Source organism: Chelonia mydas, chromosome 6, assembly GCF_015237465.2.
Source record: "Chelonia mydas isolate rCheMyd1 chromosome 6, rCheMyd1.pri.v2, whole genome shotgun sequence".
NCBI lineage: Eukaryota > Metazoa > Chordata > Testudines > Cheloniidae > Chelonia > Chelonia mydas.
Genome location: NC_051246.2, coordinates 22,176,275 through 22,201,429, shown reverse-complemented (window position 1 = coordinate 22,201,429; position 25,155 = coordinate 22,176,275). Strand labels below are relative to the sequence as shown.

At 48.2% G+C, this 25,155-nt stretch overlaps 1 protein-coding gene across 1 annotated transcript in view; it reads right to left on the bottom strand.

Annotated features, from left to right (window-relative positions):
• The window catches only part of LOC114018710 (sodium/hydrogen exchanger 10), a 304,510-nt gene that overhangs the window by 216,588 nt on the left and 62,767 nt on the right, over nt 1–25,155 (bottom strand). Inside the window, exon 7 of the mRNA XM_043548755.1 lies at nt 6,127–6,226. Coding sequence (XP_043404690.1) covers nt 6,127–6,226 — 100 coding nt within the window. The remainder of the gene's footprint in view (nt 1–6,126; nt 6,227–25,155) is intronic.

The window sequence follows — 25,155 nt, the reverse complement described above, 5'->3', positions numbered from 1 at the left end:
TTTGACTGTTGCTGAACATTGAATGGATGTTTTCAGAGAACTATCCACAATGACTCCAAAATCTCTTTCTTGAGTGGTAACAACTAATTTAGACCCCATCATTTTATATCTATAGTTGGGATGTTTTCCAATGTGCATTACTTTGCATTTATCAACATTGAATTTCATCTGCCATTTTGCTGCCCAGTCACCAATTCTGAGAGATCCTTTTGTAGCTCTTCGCAGTCTGCCTGGGAATTAACTATCTTGAGAAGTTTTGTATCATCTGCAAATTTTCCCTCCTCACTGTTTACCCCTTTTTCCAGTTCATTTATGAATATGTTGAATAGAACTGGTCCCAGTAGAACCCTGGAGGGCACCACTATTTACCGCTCCCCATTATGAAAAGTGACAATTTATTCCTACTCTTTTTTTCCTATCTTTTAACCAGTTACTAATCCATGAGAGGACCTTCCCTCCTATCCCATGACAGGTTATTTTGCTTAAGAGCCTTTGTTGAGGGACTTTGTCAGAGGCTTTCTGAAAATCTAAGTACACTATATTGCCTATGCTTTTACTTTAAGAATAAATGTGCTTCAACAGAAAGAGTTGAGGGGTAACTTGTAACTGCTGACAGCACACTATTCATAGCCCTTAGAGAAAAAGAAAAGCATTGGACCTTGTCTTTAGGCAGACTGGCTTGCTGGGGATATTCGAGTATAAGGCAGGAAGCTGCCCAAACTTAAAACCCTGATCAGTAGGGAGAGAAATGTGGGTCTCCTTCCAAGAGAGGTGATGGTTTGGAATTGGAAACCTTAAGGAGGTGTCCTCAAGTGACCATGGTGGTGTGGTGTATGGAGGATTTACAGGTACAGCTATCCTGCATATTGTTTTGATAAGCAACTGTTGTGCTCCCTTTGGGTTTGTTTTTTGGGTTTGGTAAGTTATACTGTTTCATTTCAAAGGATAATTGATTTAACTCTCCTCAAAAAGGGTTACATGAAAATAAGATACAAAATTACAGCTACTTTTCATGTACATTGTTTATATGCTTCTTACAAATTGGTAACTATAATTTTCTGAATATTTACATTTTTTAAAAAGCAAGAAATTATAGATGACAGTACCTACTCAGTTTCCTGTTACAAAATTTTTAAAAATGTCATTTAGAAGTTGTAATAAAATTGAAGTTGCATTACAAATGTTTTGTTTGAACAAAGTTTAATTTAATTACTTTCAATATATTGATCAACGTGGCACTGAGTGGTGATGTCCCTGTGGCAAGCTGAAATAAGAGAACAAGCTAGACTTGGACAAATGACGAGATAGTCAAGTAATTTTTGTGGGAAAGAATTTAAAGAGATTCACAGGGGCCTTTCACACGAGATCAAAAAATTTTCACTACAGATATAAATAAGAAGGTTACTCACCCTGTGCAGTATCTGAGGTTCTTCGAGATGATTGTCACTGTGGGTGCTCTACTTTAGGTGTTCACGTGCCCCTGCACTTGTAATTGGAGATTTCCGGTAGCAGTGCTTGGTTGGATTGCACCACCTGAGGCAGTTATCTGGTGCTGTGCAACCAACCCCCTCTCTGTTCCTTCTCTGCTGCAGAGCATCTAGTGAGAAACACCAAATAGAGGGGAGGACCAGCGGTAGTGGAGCACCCACAGGGATGGAGCACCCACAGGGACAACCATCTCAAAGAACTTCAGTTACTACACAGGGTGAGTAACTTTCTCTTCTTCTTCGACAAGTGTCCCTGTGGGTGCTCCACTTTAGGTGACTTCAGAGCAGCGCCCTTCAGTGGAAGGAAGGGACTTCGGAGGTGAAGTCATGGCAGATGATAATGCGGTAAGACCGAATAGTGATCAGATGTTGTGTGATATTCTAATGCATAATGTTATGTAAATGTATGGGCTGAGGCCCAAGTTGCCGCTATATAGATGTCCATAAGGGGCCCGTGGTTAAGAAATGCTATCAAAGCCGATAGAGCTCTGGTGGTATGTGTGTGAATCCACGTTGGAGGCTGAAGATCGTATTGGTGATAGCATAATTAGAAACATTCTGAAGTCCATCTGGACAGTCTCTATTTAGATATAGCGTCTCCTTTCGATTGTTCAGTGACTGAGACGAATAATTTTGGAGACTTCCTGAATGTCTTTGTTCTGTCTATGTAAAAGGCTAGCACCCCGCAGATGTCCAGGGTATCTAGTGTTGACTCCCATCTATTCCCATGGGGTTTCAGGTAGAATGTTGGTAGATGGATGGGTTGGTTGAGATGGAATGATGAGGCGACCTTAGGTAAGAACTTAGGATGCAGTCTTAGGGTAACTTTATCTTTGAAGAATATCATGAATAGTGTGTGTGATGTGAGGGCCTCTAGTTCTCCCACTCATCTGGCAGATGTGATGGCGACAAGAAACTTCACCTTCATTGAAAGGTGGAGGAGGAAGCATGTCACTAACGGTTCAAACACGGGTCCAGTGATGCCCCAGAAAACTAAGTTAAAATCCCATAATGGAGTAGTAGTTCATACTTCAGTGTAAATGTTGCTGAGGCCTTTGAGAATACGCTTGGTGATTGGGTGCACAAAAATGTCCACCTTGTGGTGGAATGCTGTGACAGCTGAGAGGTACACCCTGATTGAGTTTATGGAGAGACCAGATTTCTTAAGTTCCAGCAAGTAGTCCAGTATCAAAGGTAACGAGGAAGAGATTGCTGTGATCTGTTTCTTTGGCACCAGGTATTGTATCGTCTCCATTTGTATAGATATATGTGATGGGTGGTTGTTTCGCAACTATTTAATAAAATGTTCTGTACTTCCTCTGAGCATGTCATTTCAGGTCCTCAGAGCCGTGGAGTAACCATGCTCTGTTTGTCAGAGGGTGGAGATGGATGGCAGGAGAGAGATCACTAGACCATTACCTGTTAGGTTCACTCCCTCTGGGGCACCTGGCATTGGCCACTGTTGGTAGACAGGATACTGGGCTGGATGGACCTTTGGTCTGACCCAGTATGGCCTTTCTTATGTTTCTTATATTCTTATGCCTTAAGATGGAGTCTTTCTAAGTCTGGGTGAAGGATATGGCCTGCATCCTGAGAAAGGAGACAAGGTAGAAGAGGAAGGGTGCGTGGTTGGCACACCACCATTCTGAGAAAGTAAGGGAACCACATTTGTCAAGGCCACATGAAGGCTATCAGGATGACTTTGGACTTGTCCAATCTGATCTTGTGATTCTGAAAGATGTGGGGGTCTCGGGCACTCAATCAAAGTCTCAAAATTGCTGCCTTGAGGTTGGTTGTTGAGACGTAGTGGGCTGAGGTGGAGGCTATCTCCTCCTCGTGGATCTCTGTTTCTGCCCTTGTTGTTCATATTGTCTGTGTGGTTGCATGTAGTGAATGGACCAGAATCTCTGTGAGGCATAATATCTGCCCTGTCTTTTCTTGATCTTAGGTGTATAAATGGCCAGGGACTTCAACATTGCTCTTGAGTCCTTGAGTGTGTGGAGGGACTCAGCTGTTTTGGCTGCAAAGAGTTTAGGCCCTTTGCATGGAAGATCTTCAACTGTCAATTGCACCTCTCGGGGGAACCCAGAGAAATGTAACCAAGATGCCCTTCTCATCACTACCTCAGTGGTTGCAGACCTTGCTGCTGTGTCTGTGGAGTCCAGGGCATCCTGCAATGCTGTCCTGGCTATAAGGTGTCCTTCGGAGATAATGGACCTGAACTGCTCTCTTTTCTCCTCAGGAATAAAAATCAATAAAGTCTGATAGCTTTGAATAATTAGTATGGTCATGTTTGGCAACCAATGCCTCGAAATTGGTGATCCTAACATGTTGACTCACCAAGAAGTAGGCCTTACGGCCAAAGAGGTCAAGCCTCTTCCAATCTCTGTTATAAGGCGTGTTGCGGTGTTGTTGTCTGCCCCATTCGTTAACTGCATCCACCACCAAGGAATTCGGTGTGGGGTGCGAGAAGAAGAATTCCATTCTCTTTGCCAGCACATAATATTTTTGTCAGACCTCTTGCATGAGCGTGGGATTGTTGCTGAGGTCTGCCAAATTGATTTAACTGATTCCATAATCAGGTCATTTGTGAGTAGAGCGATTTTGGAACACGTTGACGTCTGTAAGATGTCTAGGAGTTTATGTTGTGCTTCCTGGACTTCTTCCAGTGAAATGTCCAATGAGCTCACAACTCTCTTGTCAAGGTTTTGAAATTGTTTGAAATCATCTCCCGTATTGGAAGGTGGGGCATGATGGTGTCGTTGGGGGAAGATGATGAAAAGTGGGCTGCTGGTGCCATCTCCTGCTCAGAGATCTCATCCTCCTCTTCAGCCACCTCTTCTGGAAGCTCAGATGGTCCCAGTACCAAAGGTGAGGGTGAATGATGTGCACTCAACCTGGGTGGGCTGGGAGGTTTGTGGTGTTGTGGGGGGTATGCCGCCCATCGGCTCCAATAAGGCCACTGTAGTGGAAAAGGCATCAGTGGCATCCATGGGTGCCCATACCAGTGTCAATTTTTGGGTTCAGTATAATATCCCCTTTGTAGTGGTTGATCTGGTCTGGTAGGCGCATACATGGGAGAAGAATGGTTTGAAGATTATATTTCCCCTTCGTCCTCATCCTCCTTATCACTCGAGAACGGGGGAGCAGATCGAGGTAGAGTGGTGAAGTGGCTTGGTAGCAAACATGCCTGAGTGACATTGGTGCTGAGAATAGGAGATTCTGGCACTGAGGTGACCATTAGGTCCTTCTGCTGCAGGAATTGCTGTGGTGCCGGTAGCAACAGTGCCTTTGAAGGTGTAGCAGTCAGTACCGACTGTTCCGGCATGATTGATGGTGTTGATGCGTGCTCCGATTGCGTTATACCAATAGAAGGTTGTGCCATGGTCTGCAGTGGTGCCAAGCCGCTCGGCGCCAGGTATCTAGTCAGCTCTGCCGGTGCCAAAGCATGGGGTTTCGGTTTTCCCTTGCTGCCCATGTCAGAACGAACCTGCTTGGAGTCTTTTGCTCTTTTGGTACCCACAAGTACTCTTTTGGTACCGGAGGGTCCCACTACTTCAGCCATGGAGAAGGCCGGCACGCTCAATACCCATGGGGTTTGCTAGTTTGGGGAACACCATTTTTTGGCAAATTCCCAAGCCAGGGAAGTTGTGGCCCACTTTTTGCCACCTTCTTAGAGGGGAGATCTTTAGTCTGAGCCATGGAGGAAGGATTGCTGACAGGTGGGGTCCGTGCTTCAGGCTCAGATGCTGGCCGGAGAGACTTCTCCGTCAGGCAGTGTTTAAATTGTAGGTGTCTCGCTTTCCTGATCCAGGCTTTTAGGTTGCGATACTGTGAGCATTTCTGAGGTATGTGTGTCTCGCCGAGGCAGTGAACACACTATGAGTGCCTGTCAGATACAGGTACTGAAAGTCTGCAGGTGAGGCAGCGTTTAAAACCCAGGGAACCGGGGATGCCCCTCAGAGGAGTATTTGCCCCCGTAAGGGGAAAAACTAATAGTCTACTCTAACAGTTAACAACAGAAACCTAAACTTCTGGTCTGAAGAAAAAAAATGTTTTGAGAGAGAAAATAAATTTAATGGGAAAGAAGAGGAGAAAAGAATTAACTATAAAGAGCAAGAATTAAATCTAACTAGTGAAAACTATAGTAATAAGACTAGGCACAGAGGTGCTGCTAGATGCTCCGACTCAAGCCAAAGGCGATAGAAAAGGAACTGAGAGGGGGCTGGTCGCACTACGCCAGATAACCACCTGAGGTGGCGAGAGACGGGGACCACGCATGTGCAATCCAAACTGGCACTGCTACTACAAATCTCCAATTACAAGCAGAGGGGCACATGAACACCTAAAGTGAAGCACCTAGGAAGGAGAACCTCGAGGTACACTCCTTCCACAAAGCCAGAAGGGATTAAGGCAACTTTTCTCTGTGTTTTAACCAGAACACTAGTTTGTTTGTTTTTTAATTATGAATGAACCACCCCACTGGAAGAGCATGTAATCCAGGGACCATTTGTATGGTCCACTATTGACCAGATTAGTCTGCATATAAACACAGTTCCCTCTCTTGACATGTAAGTAGCAACAAGGAATATCTTGAAGGACATAAAACAGTTAATTTAAAATGGAAGTAAATACTCACCTAAAGATAAATTCATCTACCCCTGGACTAAAGCTTACAGAATCTAAAAGAATTCCCAAAACAGTGAGAGAAATAACACCAGACATTCCAATCCATTCAGCTAAAGAGAAGAAAAACAAGTACATTAAATCCCATTTAATTTACTTTAGGTGACAAACTATATTTTAATTCATGATTAGACATGCCTACTTAAAATAATTACTTTAAGTTTGCTTTTTTGGGGAACTTTTTAAATGTGTTATTTGTACTATCATTGGAGAAAAGTATTAAAATAAGCTTTGACAATATAATTAAGAAGAGAAACATAATTCCTTTAAATTCTTCCTTTTCTTGTTATTGGTTCCTACACTGGTAGGTTCCTAAATCAATTATTTCTCTTGCATTTTTTTAACTATGCTAAAACTACCCAGGCTAGTTTGTTTGGTTTCTTGCTTCAGCACCAGCCTTAAAAATGATATCATCATAGGTCTGGAAATAAATAATATTTATTTAGTTGAAACGACTGAGCTATTAAGGGACATATTACATTTTGATTTCCCACTAGTCTAACAAAATTTTCTCTCCCCCACACTCTAATTTTTCAGCAGCAGAATACTGATTTGAAAAGAAGAAATTAAACTGTAACTCTATAATCAGTATTGTCAAAAAATGTACGTAATCTCTTTGGTTTAAATTTTCAGGCAACCCTAACACTCAAATCAGTCAAACTATGCTCAAATCAAGACAGAGCATATCTGACCCTCTGGGAACTTTCCCTTTCTTATAGGAAGTTACATGGCAGCCCATCAGCACTATTATCCACATACTTATTGAAATCCATGAGGACAATACTGTAATTTCCAAGAACTTCAGCAGAAGTATTGACATCAGTTCAGATAACTCAGAGATAAAATCCCACAAATAACTCTTGTGGTCTATACACTAGAAGAAATAAAAATGTTGGTCTGCTGCAGACTCACAGGAGACAGCTACAAACTTGAACAAACAGAGATTGGCCACCTTTTGTATTATAATCAGGCTAAAAACCGTAAACGTCTCCCAATTCTTCCTGTCTGAGGGTTTCTCTTCAGTGCAGTGTTAGCTCAAGATATCACTCAATTATTGCCCCTGACTTGACTTGCTTGCACAGACACAAAAATCTCTAGCTCAAGCGGTGCTTTAAACTCATGCTAGGTGATCTGTCAACGAGTGGGAGGTGAAGCTTGAGTGCTGATGAAGCTTCAGCTATAATGCAGCAGGGACTCAGCTTCTCTGTGCTGCTAATCCAGTCTGTGCTGTTCAAGCATTGTTTTTGAGCATGACTGCTCTCATTAAGCTAGGATAATTTGAAAACAAGAATTCTGTTTCATGAAAAATTTCAGCATTTGGTTTGTTCTGCCTTCAGACAAAACAGAGACCTTACAAAAAAAATTCACAAAGAGAGAGAGAACCCCCAACCAGAATAGACAATAGCCCAGTAATTATGGCACTGAGCAGGGAAATGGGAAACCCAGGTTCAAGTCCCTCTTCTGCCTGATTTAGAGCAGGGACATGAACCCTGCAACTCCCACCTTCCAGGTAAGACTATTGGCTGTGTGTGTTCTCTTGCTCTCTCTCCTCCCCCTGCCAAGCCCCATCTTCCTCCTCCCCCAACCAGAAATTCCAGTCTGGACCTCAGAAACCTTCCTGGTGAAAATGTAATCTAAACTGATGTGTTTCTGTAACATGTTTTGGTTTTGATGAATCAGCACTTTCAAATGAAAAAACATTTAGTTGAAAAGTCCTGACCAGCTCTCGTTCACTCAAGGATAGATAACTCGAGTTAACACTGTAGTAAAGATAAAACCTGAGACTCGTAGATTATCATATAGCTGCCAGAATCTGCCATAACAAAAATGGGTCTGCAACTTTGTTCAAACGGGTTTTAGCAATACATACCAAATTCAGAGAACATTTCATATCATCGTGGACAATTTTGGCTTTGTTCACAATGAATCAGGCATTACCCTCCCAAAATCTCAGGCACAAGAAATATGTAACCATTCCTATGGAGCTTCCCAAGAATGAATTAGGACCAAGCAGAAGTGATGAAGGACCCTAAGCTAAACAACTTCTGTCATTTAAGTTTCATCACAAAGTTTTAATTAAAAAAAAAACAGCATGGGAAGTTCTCACTACTGTATAACCTTCCGCAAAACACACAACCCGGGCATACACAGAACAATATACAGAGCTATCAGAGTAAAGGGACCTGTCATTATCTCCCTATGACATCTTTATATTTAAAAAGTACACAAAAAAGAATTTAATTTTCATCACAGTACCCATATATAGCAACAAAATAAAATGTAAACACAAAAAATTCAGATACTCTGAAAATCTCATCACTGCTAGATTCCTGTTTAGGTACAAACACCCCTTCCCTTTTAGTTAAAAAAGAAGGTTACTCACCCTGTGCAGTAACTGAGGTTCTTTGAGATGGTTCTCCCTGTGGGTGCTCCACTTCAGGTGAATCTTCGTCCCTGCACCTGCGATCGAAGAATTTCTGTCACAGTGCCTGCCGGGTCAAATATGTGCTGTCTGCGTCCCGGGCCGCCTCTGAAAGTTACATAGCACTGTGCTACCAACTCTTCCCACTCCCACCCCCCGCTTGGTTCCTTCTCTACTGCAGAGTCTTCAGTGTGAAACCTCCAAAGTAGATGGGAGGTGGGAGGGTAGTGGAGCACCCAAAGGTACAACCATCTCAAAGAACTTCAGTTACTACACAGGGTGAGTAACCTTCTCTTCTTCTTTGACAAGTGTCCCTGTGGGTGCTCCACTTTAGGTGACTGTAGAGCAGTGCCCTCCAGTGAACAAAGGGGCTTTGGAGTTGCAGTCATGACGGATGATAAAACCATAAGTCCAAATAGAGCTTCTGATGACGAGTCCTGCTCCCTGACGTAATGCTCTGTGAACATATGGGCTGACGCATAAGGTTGCTGCTTTGCAGATGTCCATAAAGGGCGCATTGTTGAGGAAGCTATCGATGTAGAGTGTGCTCTGGTGGAGTGTGTGTGGGACTCTGATGGGGCTTATAGTTGCTGATGGCGATAGCAAAGGTCAGTGCAGCCAGAGATCCACTTCAACAGCCTGTGTTTGGATATGGCGTCTCCCTTATATTATTCTGTGATGGAAAGAAATAACTTGGTGACTTTCTCAGTCCTGTCAATGTAAAATTCTAGCACCCTTCAGATGTCCAGGGTGTGAAACATCAGTTCTTGTTTGTTCCCATGAGGTTTTGGGAAGAACCATGGGAGATAGATGGGTTGATTCAAATGGAACAAGGAAATATTTTAGGTAAGAATTTTGGATGAAGTCTTAGAGTAACTTTGTTTTTGAAAAATATTGTGTATGGGGGTGTGTCATGAGCGCCTTAAGTTCTCCTATTCGTCAGGAGTAAGAGTGATGAGAAATGTCATTTTCATTGAGAGGTGGAGAAGTGAACACATCACTAAGGGTTCAAACAGGGGCCCAGTAAGGCATTGCAGCACCAGATTAAGGTCTCATGACGGAGCACGGGTTTGTATTTCAGGGTAAAAGTTACAAAGACCCTTGAGAAAAAGTTTAATGGTAGGCTAGGTGAAGATCAAGAACTTGTCATCTTTGTGGTGGAAAGCCATGATTGCTGCGAGGTGTACTCTAATCGAGCTCATTGAGAGACCAGATTTCTTAAATTGGTATGTAATCTAATACCATTTGTAAAGGAGAGGTAGTCATCACAGTTTGTCCATTCTGGCATCATGTGTGGAATCTCTTCCATTTGTGCAGGTAGGTATTTTGTGTAGTAGACCTTCTGCTATTTAAGAGAATGTCCCTTACCTCCTCTGAACAGGTCATTTCACTGCCTTGGAATCATGGAGTAGCTATGCATTCAGGTGGTGTTTTGCCACGTTTGGGTGGTGGACCTGACCTGCATCCTGAGACAGGAGATGTGGTGGAAGGGGAAGAGTGTGGGGTGGGCACACAGCCATCTGCAAGAGATAATGAAACCACGTTTCTCTGGGCCAGGAGGGGTTATCAAGATGACTCTGGAATTGTCAGTCCTTATCTTGTGTATGAGCCTGGATAGGAGAGGGGTGGGGGGAAAGGTGTACAGTAAAGGTGCCTCCCATTTGAGGAGAAAAGCATCGCCTAGAGAATGGGGTCCCAGTCCCGCTGTCGAGCAGAAGGATGGGCACTTGGCGTTCTGGATTGTCACAAAGAGATCTACAGTTGAGACCCGCCCCCCAGTGTTTGAATATGCTCTGTAGTACCCATGTGTTTATTTCCCATTCATGGTCTTGGGGGAATTTCCTGCTCAGTGCAGCTGCAGTGGTATTTTGGCATCCTGGTAGACTGGAGGCTGAGATGTTGATGATGTGGCAGATGCACCAATTCCATAATCACATCGCTTTCTGTGCACAGGGTGTTGACCATGCTCCCTCTTGTCGGTTTATATAAAACATACAAGCAATGTTGTCCGTCAACACCTTTGTGGTCTTGTCCCTGATCATGAGTAGGAAGTGAGAGCATGTATTGTGGACTGCCCATAGCTCCAGTAAGTTTATGGGCAATGTTGATTCTGATGGGGACCAGTGACCGTGGATCATGTGGTTGTGCAAATGTGCCCTCACCCCCAACCTTGCAGAGAAGCATCTGTTGTATCATTGATGGAGGGATCTGTGAAAAGAGAACTCTTGTGCAAATGTTGTATGGTTGAGTCCAACACTGTAGAGAATTTTTGTACTTTGCCAGGCATCGTAAGGTACTTGTTTATACTGTGTGGGATGTATACTGTCCTGAGTCAGCCCTACAAACAATGCATGTGTAATCTTGCATGCTTCAAGACAAATGTCGCTGCTGACATACGGCCTAACAGTGGGAGGCAGGTCCTGGTTGATATCTGTGGGCTGGTTTGTGTTGAAGTGATCAGGTTGACTAGAGTAGTAAATCTGTGAGGGGGCAGAGAGACTATAGCTTCGAATCGAGGTAGTTCCCAATGAATTCCAGTCTCTGTACAGGTGTGAACGTTGATTTTTCTTAATTTATTTGTAGAGCCAGTTGTGTGAAAAGAGCTGGTTTTTTTGGATAGCTTATAGGGCCTCTTCTCAAGTCAAGGTTTGACTAAGCAATTGTCCAGATAGGGGACTATTATGACTCCTTGTCTACGGAGGTGAGCCACCAATACTGCAAGGACTTTTGAGAATATCTGTGGAGCCATAGATAAGCCCAAAGGGAGTACTTTGTATTGATAATGATCTGTGCCCAGAACAAATCTAAAAACTTCCTGTGGGAGGGATGTATCATTATGTGGAAATATGTATTCTGGAGGTCAAGGGCTGAGAACCAGTCCCCTAGTTCTAGTGCTGGAATTATCGTTGCTAGCATGACCATCCTGAATCGCTGGGTATTCACAAATTTGTTGAGTCTTCTTAGGTCGAGAATTGACCTCCATCCTCCTGTTTTCTTCTGGGTTAAAAATAATGGGAGTAGAAGCCCTTCCCTCTGTGTTGTGTTGGTACTGGTTCTATGGTGCGCAGGTGTATGAAATGGTTTACCTCGTATCGCAGTAGGTGTTTGTGAGAAGGGTCCCTGAAGAGGAATGGGGAGAGAGGAAGCATGGGGGGGATGGAGGTAAATTGGATTGAATAGCCAGTCTCGATAATTTCTAGTACCCATTTGTCTGATGTGATGGTTTGCCATGCTGGGTGGAATGGAGTCAGATGGTCTCCGAAAGGATGGATGTTGTCAAACAGTTCCAGGAATAGAAAATGGGGGAGGTATCTCCGGCCCTCGATCAAACCCTAAAAACTGTTGTTTAGGGAGTGGCGGGGAGTTCTTGGGATGTTGATGGCTGACATGGGAGTCATCTCCGTCTCATGGGTCTCTCATGGGTCTATTTTTGTGGGTTATATTGCCTCTGTGGTTGAGTATAGGGCATGAATCTTGTTCTTTGCGCTGAGTAATACTTTCCCTGTTTTTTCCTCGGTCAGGCATGTAGATGTCCAAGGATTTCAGAGTGGCCCTGGAGTCTTTTGTGTGAAGCGACTCATCCGTTTTAGCTGCCAACACCTTCAGGCCCTCGAATGGGAGATCCTTGACAGTGGATTGTACCTTTTGGGGAAACTCCAAGAGCTGGACCCAGGAAGCTCATCGCATGACTATGGCAATGGAACATACCGCCGTGTCTGCCAAGTCCAGTAAGGTTTGTAAAGCTATGCAATCTAGGAGTTGACCCTCAGAGATGACTGCTTTAAATTATTCCTTTTTGTCATCAGGTAGATAATCAATAAAGTCAGACATCTTTGAATAGTTGAAATGGTTGTATTTGGCCATTAGTGCCTTGTAATTTGCAATCCTGAACTGTAGGTTCGCTGAGTAGGCCTTACACCCAAAAAGATCTAATCTTTTCCTGTCCCTGTCATATGGGGTGGATCTGGAATGGTGTTGTCTGCCCCACTCATTCACAGCCTCTATCACCAGTGAGATTGGCATTGGGTGTCAAAATAAAAATTTCATTCCTTTGGAAGGGACATAATATTTTTTGTACGCTCTTTTGCAAGTGGGCAGAATTGTTGCTGGGGTATGCCAGATGGCCTTAGCTGGGTCCATGAGAACCTTGTTTATTGGGAGAGCAATCCTGGAAGAAGTTGAACTTTGGAGGACGTCCAACAACTTATGTTTGGACTCCGCAACTTCTTCCAGCCGTATCTCCAATGCGTCTGCAATCCTCTTAAACAGCTCTTTGAACTGTTTAAAATCATCCCCCATTGTGGGTGGTGAGCAGGCCCGGATTAACTGTCCTGTGGGCCTGGGGCTATTAGATTTTGTGGGGCCCCTGTATACAAGTCTTTTTCCTAATTTGAAACAAAATTATCACAATTATGGCATCGAGGCTATTAAAGCTACACTAAACTTGCCTTTTAATTAACATAAAGCCATTCTGTGGTTACATTTCAGTCTTAAAACATGTAGAATATAGTTAATTCAAAATAGCCTACTTCTTACCTTAGAACAGCTGTTATATTAGTTTCTTTCTGGGAGGGAGTTTGGGTGCAGGAAGGGGCTCCAAGCTGGGGCAGAGTGTTCAGGTGCAGGAGAGACTGAGGAGTGCGGGCTCTGTGAGGGAGTTTGGTGCAGGAGGGGATTCTGACGTGGGGCAGGGGGTTGGAGTGCAGAAGGAGCTGCTGGCACATCTCTGCACATCCCCGGAGGCAGGGGGACAGTGTGTCTCAGTGTGCTGCCTGCGCCTGCAAGTGCCGACACCACAGGGGCACAGTGCTGGGGCAGCACACGGAGCTGCCTCCCTCTCACTCTGCCAGGGGCCGCAGAGACATGCCAGTAGTCGGCCGCTTCCGGGAGTGGCGTGGGGCCACAGCATGCAGACAGCCTTCCTGAGCCCTGCTGCTCCGGGCCCCCCTCAGTCCAGGGCCCTGGGCTGCAGCCCCTAAAGCCCCTGGATTAATCCGGCCCTGGTGGTGAGGACATGATAGCTTCATCCAGAGAATAGGATGAAAAACTGGCAGCTGGGTTGACTTCCTGATCCGAAGTCTCCTCCAGCCTTTCGAGTGTCTCTTCCGAGGGTTCAGAGGATCCAAGTACTGAGAGAGTGATGGAGACTGCCTTGACCTCTCCCTATGTGTACTGGGAGGCTTAGGATAGTGGTGACGGTATGCTGCCCATGGATCCCAGTAGGGCTGGTGGGAATGGCATTAGTGGTGGTAACCATAGGTGTCTGTACCACCTGTGAGTTGCTGGTCTGGGGTGGTGTTCAGGTTGTTCTAGTGGACCTGACCTGGTAGCTGTCTGGATAGGCAAGGAGTGATGTGAAGAGTAGATTTCCCCTTCATCATCATCCTCATCGCTTGAGAAAGGAGAAGCTAATCTGGGTAGTGGTGTGAATTGGCATGGTACCAAGCACGCTGGAGTAACATCAGTACCAAGGAGGGGAGATTCCGGTGCCAAAGAGACTAGAAGATCATTATGCCAGAGAAATTGCAGTACCGAGAGTATCAGTACCAAGGAAGGCGTTGCTGGCAGTCCCAATGCCATTACTAAGGTTGTTAGTGCCAAGGATCATGTGCTATGCGGTATGGAGGCAGAAGGTGGTGCCATAGACTGTAGTGCTGCTGAGCTGCTCGGTGATGCATGTTTGAGCGGCTCTGGCAGTAATGAGATAGGGATGGTAAATTCCTCTTTTGTGCCTTTGTCTGAGCCTGCCCACTTAGGTTGTTTGGCTTGCATGGTACCCGTGATGCTGGATGGTCCCGTTGCCTCAGAGGTGGTAGGTCTCAGTGTGGTCAGTACCGATGGGGTCTGATGGGTCAGGAAGAGTCTCTTTTTGGTAGGTTCCCAAGAAGGGGAGGTCAGAGCATGTTTTTTATCACCTTTTTGAAGTAGTGCTCCTTCCTCTGAGAGGGTGTTGCGGAATTTCTGTCAGATGCCACTGCTAGAAGTCAGTGCCCAGGAGGGTCTGTAATCCTGAATCAGATGCTGGGCACAGACACTTCTCCCTCATGAGGAGTTTTAAGTGGAGATCCCTTGCTTTTCTGGTGCTGGTCTTTAGATTATGGCAGTGGGATCACTTTTATGGGATGTGTGTCTTGCAAAAGCAGCAGACACACTGCGAATGTCCATCAGAAACTGGGATTGACGACCAGTAAGTGAGGCAATGCAGAGAGTTGGGCATGCCCCTTAGAATAGGGTCTCTCACATGAGGGAGGTTAACTGTTCTATACTAATGGATATAATAATAAATGATACTTAAACTTCTAAGAGAAGAAAAAAGATTTTTTTTAGTAGAAAAAAATCAACAGGGAAGAGAAAGGGTAGTTAAATATTAACTAACTAAACTATGTTCTAAAACTACTACTCCAAATCTGACGTCGATTAAAGGTAAACTCAGAGGCTTTGCTAATTGTTCCATTTAAGCCAAGGGTAGTAGAGAAAGAACTGGGGGCGGGGAGACACAGTGCTATGTAACCCCCAGAGGTGGCCCAAGACAGGGACTGCATGTGTGCAACCCAACCAGGCACTGCTACTCAAATTCTGATCACAGGCACTGGGATGCAGATTCACCTAAAGTGGAGCACGCACAAGGATACTCCTCAAAGAAGAAAAGACAGTTACCTTTTCCATAACTGAGTGTTCTTCGAGATGTGTTGCTCACATCTATTCCACTATAGGTGTGTGTGCTCGCCACGTGCACCGGTGTCAGAAGTTTTTCCCTTAGCAGTGCCCGTAGGGGAGCGCCCCAGCAACCCCTGGAGTGGCGCCTCTATGACATGGTATAAGGGACGCTGCGCGCTACCCCCACCCTCAGTTCCTTCTTGCCAGACAACTCCGACAGAGGGGAAGGAGGGCGGGATGTGGAATAGACACGAGCAACACATCTTGAAGAACACCAGTTATGGAAAAGGTAACTGTCTTTTCTTCTTCGAGTGATTGCTCATGTGTATTCCACAATAGGTGATTCCAAGCTAAATCAGTTGGAGGTGGGTAGGAGTTCACAAACTCTCAGGATGGAGCACAGCCCTGCCGAACCCGGCGTCTTCCCTGCTCTGGGAGACAATCGCATAATGCAAGGTGAATGTGTGAACTGAAGACCATGTGGCAGCCCTGCAAATGTCCTGAATGCGGACATGGGCTAAAAAGGCAGCCGATGAGGCTTGTCCCCTAGTTGAGTGTGCCCTCACAATTGATGGTGGAGGGATACCTGCCAGGTCATAACAGGTACGGATGCATGAGGTGATCCATTTGGAGAGCCGCTGAGTGGAAATCGGCTAACCCCTCATGCATTCAGCCGAGGCGATGAACAGCTGCGAAGACTTCCTGAATGGTTTAGTCTGCTCCAGGTAAAAGGCCAGAGCCTGTCTCACATCCAGCATGTGGAGGTGGTGCTCCTCACTGGAAGCATGGGGCTTGGAGCAGAGGACCGGCAGGAAAATGTCCTGACCCCTGTGGTAGGCAGAGACCACCTTAGGGAGGAATGAAGGATGTGGTTGAATCTGGACCATATCCTTATGGAACACAGTGTACGGGGGCTCGGAGGTCAGGGCCCTGAGTTCCGAGACCCGTCTAGCTGACGTGATCGCCACCAGGAAAGCTACCTTCCATGAGAGGTGCGACCAGGAGAATGTAGCTAGCGGCTCAAAAGGGGGACCCGTCAACCGGGCCAGCACCAAGTTCAGGTCCCACTGCGGGATTGGGGTCCTAACGTACGGGAAGAGACGATCCAAACCCTTAAGAAATCGGCCAGTCAAAGCATGGGAAAATACCGTGTGCCCCAGCACCGGCGGGTGGAAGGCCGATATGGAGCCAAGTGCACCTTGATGGATGAGGGCGCTAGGCCTTGGGCTCTGAGGTGAAGGAAGTAGTCTAAAATGAGCTGGATTAGGGCAGCCACGGGTGAAATGCCCCACTCAGCTGCCCACCGGGAAAACTGAGACCACTTTGCCAAGTAGGCTCGACGCGTGGAGGGTTGCCTGCTTTCCAAGAGGACGCGCTGAACCCCTTCTGAGCATGTCCTCTCCTCCCAGCCTAACCACTGAGCAGCCATGCCGTGAGGTGGTGTGCCACTAGGTTGGGGTGGAGGAGGCAGCCCTTGTCCTGGGAGAGAAGGTCCAGGCGTGATGGTAACGGCCACGGTGGGGCGACCGCCAGGCTTGTGAGGTTCCCATACCAATGTTGCCTGGACCACACCGGGGCAATCAGGAGGACCCGGGCCCTGTCTGTCTTTATCTTTTCCAGGACCTTGTTGATCAGCAGGATCAGGGGGAAGGCATAGAGAAGCTGACCTGACCAGGATAGGAGGAAGGTGTAGGAGATAGCGCCCATTCCCAGCCCCCACCCCTCGGAGCAGAACCGGGGACACCGGCAGTTCTGCCGAGTCGCGAACAGGTCCACCTGGGGAGTTCTCCACTCTTGGAAAAGTTTGTGCACCACCTCTGGGTGTAGAGACCACTCATGCTGAGAGAAGAAGTCTATGCTCAGGCGATCTGCCCGCGAATTCCAGGCGGCTGGTAGGTAGTAGGCCTGTAGGCAAATGTCGTGGGCTATACAGAAGTCCCACAGTCTGAGAGCTTCCTGGCAGAGGAGCGGGTCCCGCCTTGCCTGTTGATGTAAAACATCGAGGCTGTGTTGTCCGTGAGAACCCTGACCACTCTGCCCTCCAGGTGCAAGCGGAAGGCCACACACACCAGCCGGACCACCCTGAGTTTCTTGACATTTATATGCAGGGCAAGGTCCTGCAGAGACCACAGTCCTTGGGTCTGAACGTCCCCCACATGGGCTCCCCATCCCAGGTCCAAATCGTCGTACACCAGCTCCACCGACAGGGGTCTGCCCCTGAACGGGACCCGTGGAGCATGTTTCCCAGGGAGGACCACCATTGTAGGGAGGCAATCACTGGCTCAGGCACAGTGAGGACCTTGTCCATCCTGTCTCTGGCCTGGGAGAACACCGAGGCCAACCTCGGGGGCCTCATCCTGAGTCTGCCATGGCGAACCACATATGTGCACGCTGACATGTGACCCAGGAGCTGGAGGCACACTCTGGCTGTCATCACAGGAAACGTTATGACTGTATCAATGAGTCCTTTCAGGGTCTCGAATCTGTCCAGTGGGAGGGAGGCCTTGGCCGACGTCGCGTCCAGGACTGCCCCAATAAACTCTATGCACTGCACTGGGACTACCGTGGACTTGGTGTCATTCACCAACAGGCCCAGGGTAGCGCAAGTAGGGAGGAGAGCCATATGATCCCACACCTGTGATCGGGAGCCGCCTTTGACTAGCCAGTCGTCCAGATCAGGGAAGATCTGGACCTCAATGACGTCTGAGGTAGACTGCCACCACAGACATGCACTTGTGAATACCCTGGGAGCAGTGGACAGGCCAAACGGGAGGACCGTAAATTGGTAGTGCTCCTGCCCAACTGTGAAAGAGAGGAAGTGCCTGTGCCCCTCGAATATGTGAATGTGGAAGTACGCATCCTGCAGATTGAGGGCCGTGTACCAGTCCCCGGGATCCAGGTAGGGGATGATAGAGGCCAGAGAGATTAGACGGAACTTGAGCTTTACCATGTACTGGATGGGCCTGAGCCCCACTTTGGCCTTCAGGATAAGGAAATAGCAAGCGTAGTACCCCTTGCGTTTGAACTCCGCTGGCACCACTTCCACCCCTCCTAAGCCAAGGAGCCGCCCCACCTCCTGCTCGAGCAGGGCCTCGTGAGAGGGGTTCCCCAGGACGAATGGGGCGGAGGGTGGTTGGGTGGGGTAGAGGTAAATTGGAGGGCGTAGCCCCAGGAGATGGTGTTGAGGACCCACTGACCCTGAGGTCAGCCACGACCACTACGAGAGAAAAGCACACAACTGGTTGGAGAAGGGAAGCTATATTGCGGGTGGATCCCTAGTGCGAACTGGAAGGTAGCACCAGGGCGTCACATCAAAACTCATGTTTTCCCGCCTATTTACCCTTGTAGGGCCCAGGCTGGGGGGCAGACTGGGACTGCCTCTGCGGGCATTTCTTATAGTCCCGCGACTTTTTATAAGGGGGCTCATATGTAGAGTGGGTGGCCTGGGTGGGATCCTGCTGTGGCCGGAGCCGGAACATAGAGGCCAAGTGTCTTAAGCGTAGTGCGGGAATCTTTCAGACCATGCAGCTTCACGTCCGTCTGTTCCGCAAACAGGGACTTGCCATCAAATGGGAGGTCCTGCAGGAGTTCTGCGCCTCACTGGACAGCCCAGACAGCAGGAGCCACGACACCCTCCTCATGGACACCGCAGAGGCCATAGACCGTGCAGTTGTATCCGCCGCAGCCGCCGCTGCCTGCAGGGTTGCCCTGGCAGCTGCTGTACCCTCCTCCACCAGAGCTTTGAACTCCTTCCTGACATGCTCCTGGAGGGAGTCCTCGAATTTGGGTAGAGAGCCCCATAAATTGAACTCATACCGACCCAGGAGGGCCAGATGCTTCACGACCCATAACTGGAAACTCGAGGACGAATAAACTTTTCTCCCAAATAAGTCCAGCCTTCTTGAGCCTTTATTTTTCGGGGTAGTGGCTGGTTGGCCCTGCCACTCCCTGTGGCTGACCAGCTCAACCACCTGGGAGTTGGGGCAGGTGGATGTACAGGTATTCATGCCCCTTGGTGGGCACAAAATACTTCCGTTCAGCCCTCTTAGAGATGGGGGGCAAGGAAGCCGGGGTTTGCCACAAGGTGTTTGAAATTTTTGCCACCCCTTCGTGGAGTGGGAGAATCACCCTGCCTGGTGCTGAGGCTGATAGGACATTGAAGGGGGAGTCCAAGGGTTCCTCCACCTCCTCGACCCGAAGGTTGAGGCTTGATGCCACCCTTTTCGATAGTTCCCTTAGAATCCTCCTGAGAGACAGAGGGAGGAGGGACCGTAATCACCTCATCAGGGGAGGGTGAGGAGGCCGGCGCAGTACTCTGCGTACCCACCGGTTCCGGGGGTCCCACCACTTGGTCGCCCTCCGGGCACAGAACCAAGGATGCACGCCCCACCAACTCCTTCCTAGGAGGCTGGGAAAGAGAGGCCGATGGCCGTTCCGAGGCTCTGGTCACCAAGTGAGCCCCGACCGGCTGCTGCGTCAGGGGCCACAGGGCCCATTGGTACCAGAGTGCTGCCCAAGGAGCCCGGTGCCACTGCACCTGCTGTGGCACTAGCAGAGCAGGCTGTTCAGCCTGACTGGTCTGTCCCATCAATCAACGGCTACGAAGGAAGGCCGGGCTAGCGTACGACCTGTCGCTGTCCCTGGACCGGGAGGAGCGGTGGCATCGGGAATGGTGCCAACCATGAGACCATTGTCCCGACGTGGAGATATGGTGCCACTAGTAGAAGCTGCTCCGCGATCGGCTCCAGCGGGCAGATCCACGACAGCGAGGTGCCAGTGATCGACACCTGGGACTGTGGGAGCGGTGCTGCAGTGGGGTCCTGGAGCGAGACGACAAACGGGAATGGCGTCAACGTTCATGTTGCGACTGGCTACGGTAGTCCCTCAGAGATGAGGACCTTCGGTGCCATCTGTCTCAGTCTTGATGGGGCCCGCTCCTCAAGGCGGAGCAGTGCTTAGAGCCCCTGTTAGTTAGAACCTAGCCAGACAACCTGGTAGGGGTTGATGGTGACCGGCGTCGAGTACGCACTGGGCGGACGCTGAGCGGTGAACGGCCTCAGGAACATTCCCTCGACCGCGAACGGTACCAAGCAGGGGGCAACTGCACAGTTCCCAACGGTGGCTTGCCTCTGGACCGGAGAGCCAACATTAGCAGTGCCCCTGGCACCTGCAGGGACATAACATCCTGGGCCATTTGCCTGGTCTCTGGCATGGAGGGCATCCAGACATCCGGGGAAGCCTGCTCCAAATGGGCCGGGCTACTCAGCTCGACCTGAGTCAGAGGCCTGGAGGCTGATGGGGACCGAGGACTGCCCAACATGGATCTAGCCTCTCCTCCAGTCTTGCTCCGGTGCCGTGGCGGAGAAGGCCTCTTCTTAGCCTTCTTGGTGTGCTCCGAGAACGGGGAATGGTGCCGACTGGTAGATGGCACCGAGGGGTCGCCGCGCACCAACACCACAGTACCTGGTGCCAACTCTGAGTGGCGCACTGGAGTTGGAGTCAACACTGACTCCATCAGGATAGCCCAGAGCCAAATGTCCCTTTCTCTCTTGGTCCGAGGCTTGAAAGACCTGCAAATCTTGCAGCGATCACTGAGAGGGGCTTCCCCCAGACAGCGTAAACAGTCCGAGTGCGGATCACACACTGGCATCGGCTGCCTACAAGTGTTGCATGACTTAAAGCCCGGGGTACAGGGCACGCCCCGATCCGGGCACACTAAACTAAAGTAAACTAATTTAACTACTTCAACTACAGGTACTACTATGATGAACAAACAAGAGTTCTAGGGGAAAGCTGCAGACAAGCTGGAGCAGATCAGTTCCGAAGCACCCTCACCGGCGGCAAGAAGGAACTGAGGGTGGGGGGAGCGCGCAGCACCCCTTATACAGCGCCATGGAGGCACCACTCCAGGGGTCACTAGGGGATCTCCCCTACTAGTACTGCTAGGGAAAAAACTTCCGGCACTGGTGCACGTGGTGAGCACACACACCTATTGTGGAATACACATGAGCAATCACTCAAAGAAAAAAATAGCCTTCTCACAACTCCCGTAATACAATAATTATGGTGCTCTAACCCTGTCCCTGGAAGGGCTCATAGGCAGGCTGGTGAAGCAATACCTGTGGCAGGGGGAGGAAGCACAGGCAGTTATGGGGCCCTAACACTACCCTGGCAGAGTATCAGTCAGACTGTACCAGTCTGTGGAAAAATATGGCAGTGCATAAATACTCCAACACACATGTGAGTGAAGAGAGGGTTACTCACATTGTGCAGTAACTGAGGTTCTTCGAGATGTGTCCCACTGTGGGTGCTCCACTTCATGTATCGGTGCGCTCCTGTGCCATTGATCAGAGAATTTCAGCAGCAATGTCCATCTGGGTTGCACATGCGCAGTGGTTGTCTCACGACACCGTTGGTGCCCCATCTGTCATGGATGTGACCCAACCCCCTCAGTTCCTGCTCTACCGTAGAGTCCCTATTGCAAACTCCGACATACAGGGGAGGATGGTGAGTAGTGAAGTACCCACAGGGGGACACATCTTCAAAAACCTCAGTTACTGCACAAGGTGAGTAACCTTCTCTTCTTCTAATGATATCCATATGAGTGCTCCACTTCAGGTAACTGTAGAGCAGTGCCCCACTGTGGATGGAAGGGGCTTCATCGTTGCTTGAGTGATCAAGGACAGCACTGTGAAACCTAACAGTGTATCCGATCCTGAGCCCTCAGTGACTGTGTAATGTTTTGTGAATGTGTTTAGAGGCCCAGGTAGCAGGTCTACATATGTCCCTGAGTGGAACATTATTCAGAAAGGCAACTGAAGTCGCTAGTGATCTTGTAGAATGAGTTCTGATCCCTGATGGGGATTGTATTTTCTTCTGTTGGTAACTCAGGTGGATGCAGCTAGAGATCCATTTGGACAGTCTGTGTGTGGATATAGGGGAACCTTTTCAGCGTTCCATTGTGGAGATGAAGAACTTTGGAGATTTCCAGAAAGGCTTAGCTCTGTCCAAGTAGAATGCTAGTGCTTGTCTGATGTCTAGAGTATGTACAATAGTGTCTTGCGTGCTCCCACAGGACTTGGGGCACAATGTACGGAGATGAATCAGTTGGTTTAGGTGAAAAGACTATGCTATTTTGGGTACAAATTTTGGGTGAGGTCTCAGGGTGACCTTATCCTTAAAATATATGGTATACAGAGGATGGGCCATGAGGTCCCCATCTCGCTTACTTGCTATGCAGAAGTAATAGTGACCAAGAACGCTACTTTCATTGATAGATGTATTAGGGAACACATAAATAGTGATTTGTTCCGATCAGGCTAATTCATCATGATGGAACCATATAGGAGCCACACCTTCAGATGAAGTCTCTCCAGAGTCGGGTGGAGAATCCAACCCTTGTCCTGTGATAGAAGGTTCCTCTGGAGTAGGAGATGTCGTGGTGCACCAATTGCCATCTGCATCAGGTAGGAGTATCAAGATTGTCTGGGACATGTGTGGACTATCGGTATGACCCTGGACTTGTTGAGGTATATCTTGTGTATTACCCTCGACCACTGTTCCCTCTAAGCTGTGCGCACGCACACAGATTCTAAACCCCACACACACGGGGAAACACCATGCACACACGCACCCGTTCACCATCACCACCAAAGTCCCAGGGCTGGCGTGGTGACGCTTCCTGGGGCAGCTCCCGGAAGTGCCCCCACCCGCCGGCAGGAGCCTGCAGTGTGGGCGGCTCCCTCCTGCCCAATCAGAGCTGCGGGGGCGGGGCTTGCAGGTGCCCCCCTCGGACCAGATCCGACCCTAAGAGCCAGAGGGATCTGCTGGCTCTTAGGGTCTCTGCATGCTGCCGGCGCCTGCAAGCCCCACTCCGCAGCTCCGGCAGCTCCCATTAGCGCTTTTCCTGGCCAATGGAAGCCACGGAGCTCACGCTTGTGGCAGGCACATCACATGGAGAGTGGAGACCACCCCCCCACCTCACCACTCTGACCCTAGGAGCCAGAAACCTCCCAGCAGGGCTGGTGAGCGCAGCCAGGGAAGGGGGCAGGGTGTGGTGGAATGAGTGTCTGGGAGGTGTGTCCGGGGTGCTGGGCTGTGAGGGTGTGGAAGGCGCTGGGCAGTGGGTGAGGTTTGTGTGTTTTGGGGTGATAGGCAGTGGGGGCCTGTTAAGGGGTGCTGGGCAGTGGGGGAGATCTGTGTGTGTCAGGGCAGTGGGGGTCTGTGTGGGGCATTGTTTAGTTGTGGTGGTGGGGCTGTGGGGAAGGGCACTGGGAGGGAGGAGAAATCTGTGTGTATTGGGAAACTAGCAAGTGGGGGGTTCTGTGTGGGGTGCTGGGCAGCTGTGGTGGGGCTGTGGGCGGGTGGGCACTGGGCAGGGGTGGTGGTGTGCACAGCACTGTACATTTGTGTCAAATGTGTGGGGTTGCTGGGGGGCTCTGTGCATAGTGGGTTCAGGGGGTGCAGGCCAGGGGAGCTGTGTGGCTCTCTTTTCCGCCCCCACTTTCACCCAGTGTGTCCTGATATTTCACTCTTGCAATCTGGTCACCCTATTTATGGGCGACTTTTGACATTGTTCGCCCGCCATCTACCAACACAACCAGATTCTACTAGCTGGCAAGGGGGGGAAAAAAGAAAGGAGGGCAATGAATCGTATCCCTCCCCGCCAGCATTTCAAACATGGAACGTTTATCACGTCGGGATGTTCGGGAGGAGGGGACCCACACATCTCCTTGTAGTCTGTTCATTTGGCTGTGTACAAACCCAAGTACGTTCGAATAAGTCAAAATGCCTGCCTGTAGTTGCTAAGGAACTGCAAAGATTTCCCAGAAATGAACAAAGGTAAGTATTGTTTTTGTGATTTAAAATCTTTCAAAGGCATTGGACTTCATACATTTACTCGTGATGTTTTACCATTTTCCAGTGTTTTTTTGCTGCAGATACACGGACGTGATCAGAGCTATGCACAAACTTCCAGTATCTTGATCTGAATGATCTCCCGTTTGCCCTTTTGTCGAGTCACGCTGTTAAGCACATTGAAATAGTAGCCATATAATAAAAGTATTAATTTTAAATAAACCAATCAGGTAAAAAATCAATCCCAAAATGTCACTGTCTAGAGGTCTAAAGCATAAAAGAACAGCGACTTCATTTAAATCTGGGTGGCTGGATGAGACTATAGAGACGGTTACACTGAAGTTACATAATGTAATGCCTGTTAAACTTTGTGAAATATTCACATATAATGAGGACAACGAGTGGTTTGTGTATATTGTCGAGATGCCAGAGCTCCAGGAGAATTTTCAACAGGAAGAATGTGGAACAATGTATGGAAGTTGGATTTCTTAAAGCGTCAGATTTCTTAAATCTGTCAAGTAAGTCTCATATAGATGGTGTCACACGACTTAGAAACAAAAACCCTTCCTTACGGAGCGGATTGCTTAGCATGATTCTTGAAAGTCCAGCGGAAAAGCAGAGGAGGCAAACTAATCTTGAACGCAAGCGCTCAAACCCAGAAGAAATCAAGGTACTTATTGACAATGTGTCGTTGGCTATTAAAATGAACAGCTCAATGCTTTCTGTTCAGGATATTAATGACCGTATAGAAAAGTATGTGCACAAACCAGCAAGCTGGAGAAGTAAAAATTATGCTTTTGAATTTCTTGAAATTATCAACTGAATTGTCCAAAATGACCTCATGCATGAAATAGCATCGGCAATGTTTCATACTCTAGCTGTTGATGAAAGCACTGATATATCCATTAACAGATACTTGATACTCTAAATATAGATCCATAAATTCTGCAGACTATAAAACTTCGTTTGGTGGACTATTATGATTGCAAGAACGTGATGCTGTTTCAATCATGTCTGCAATCAAAGAGTTTTATAAAAAACACCAAC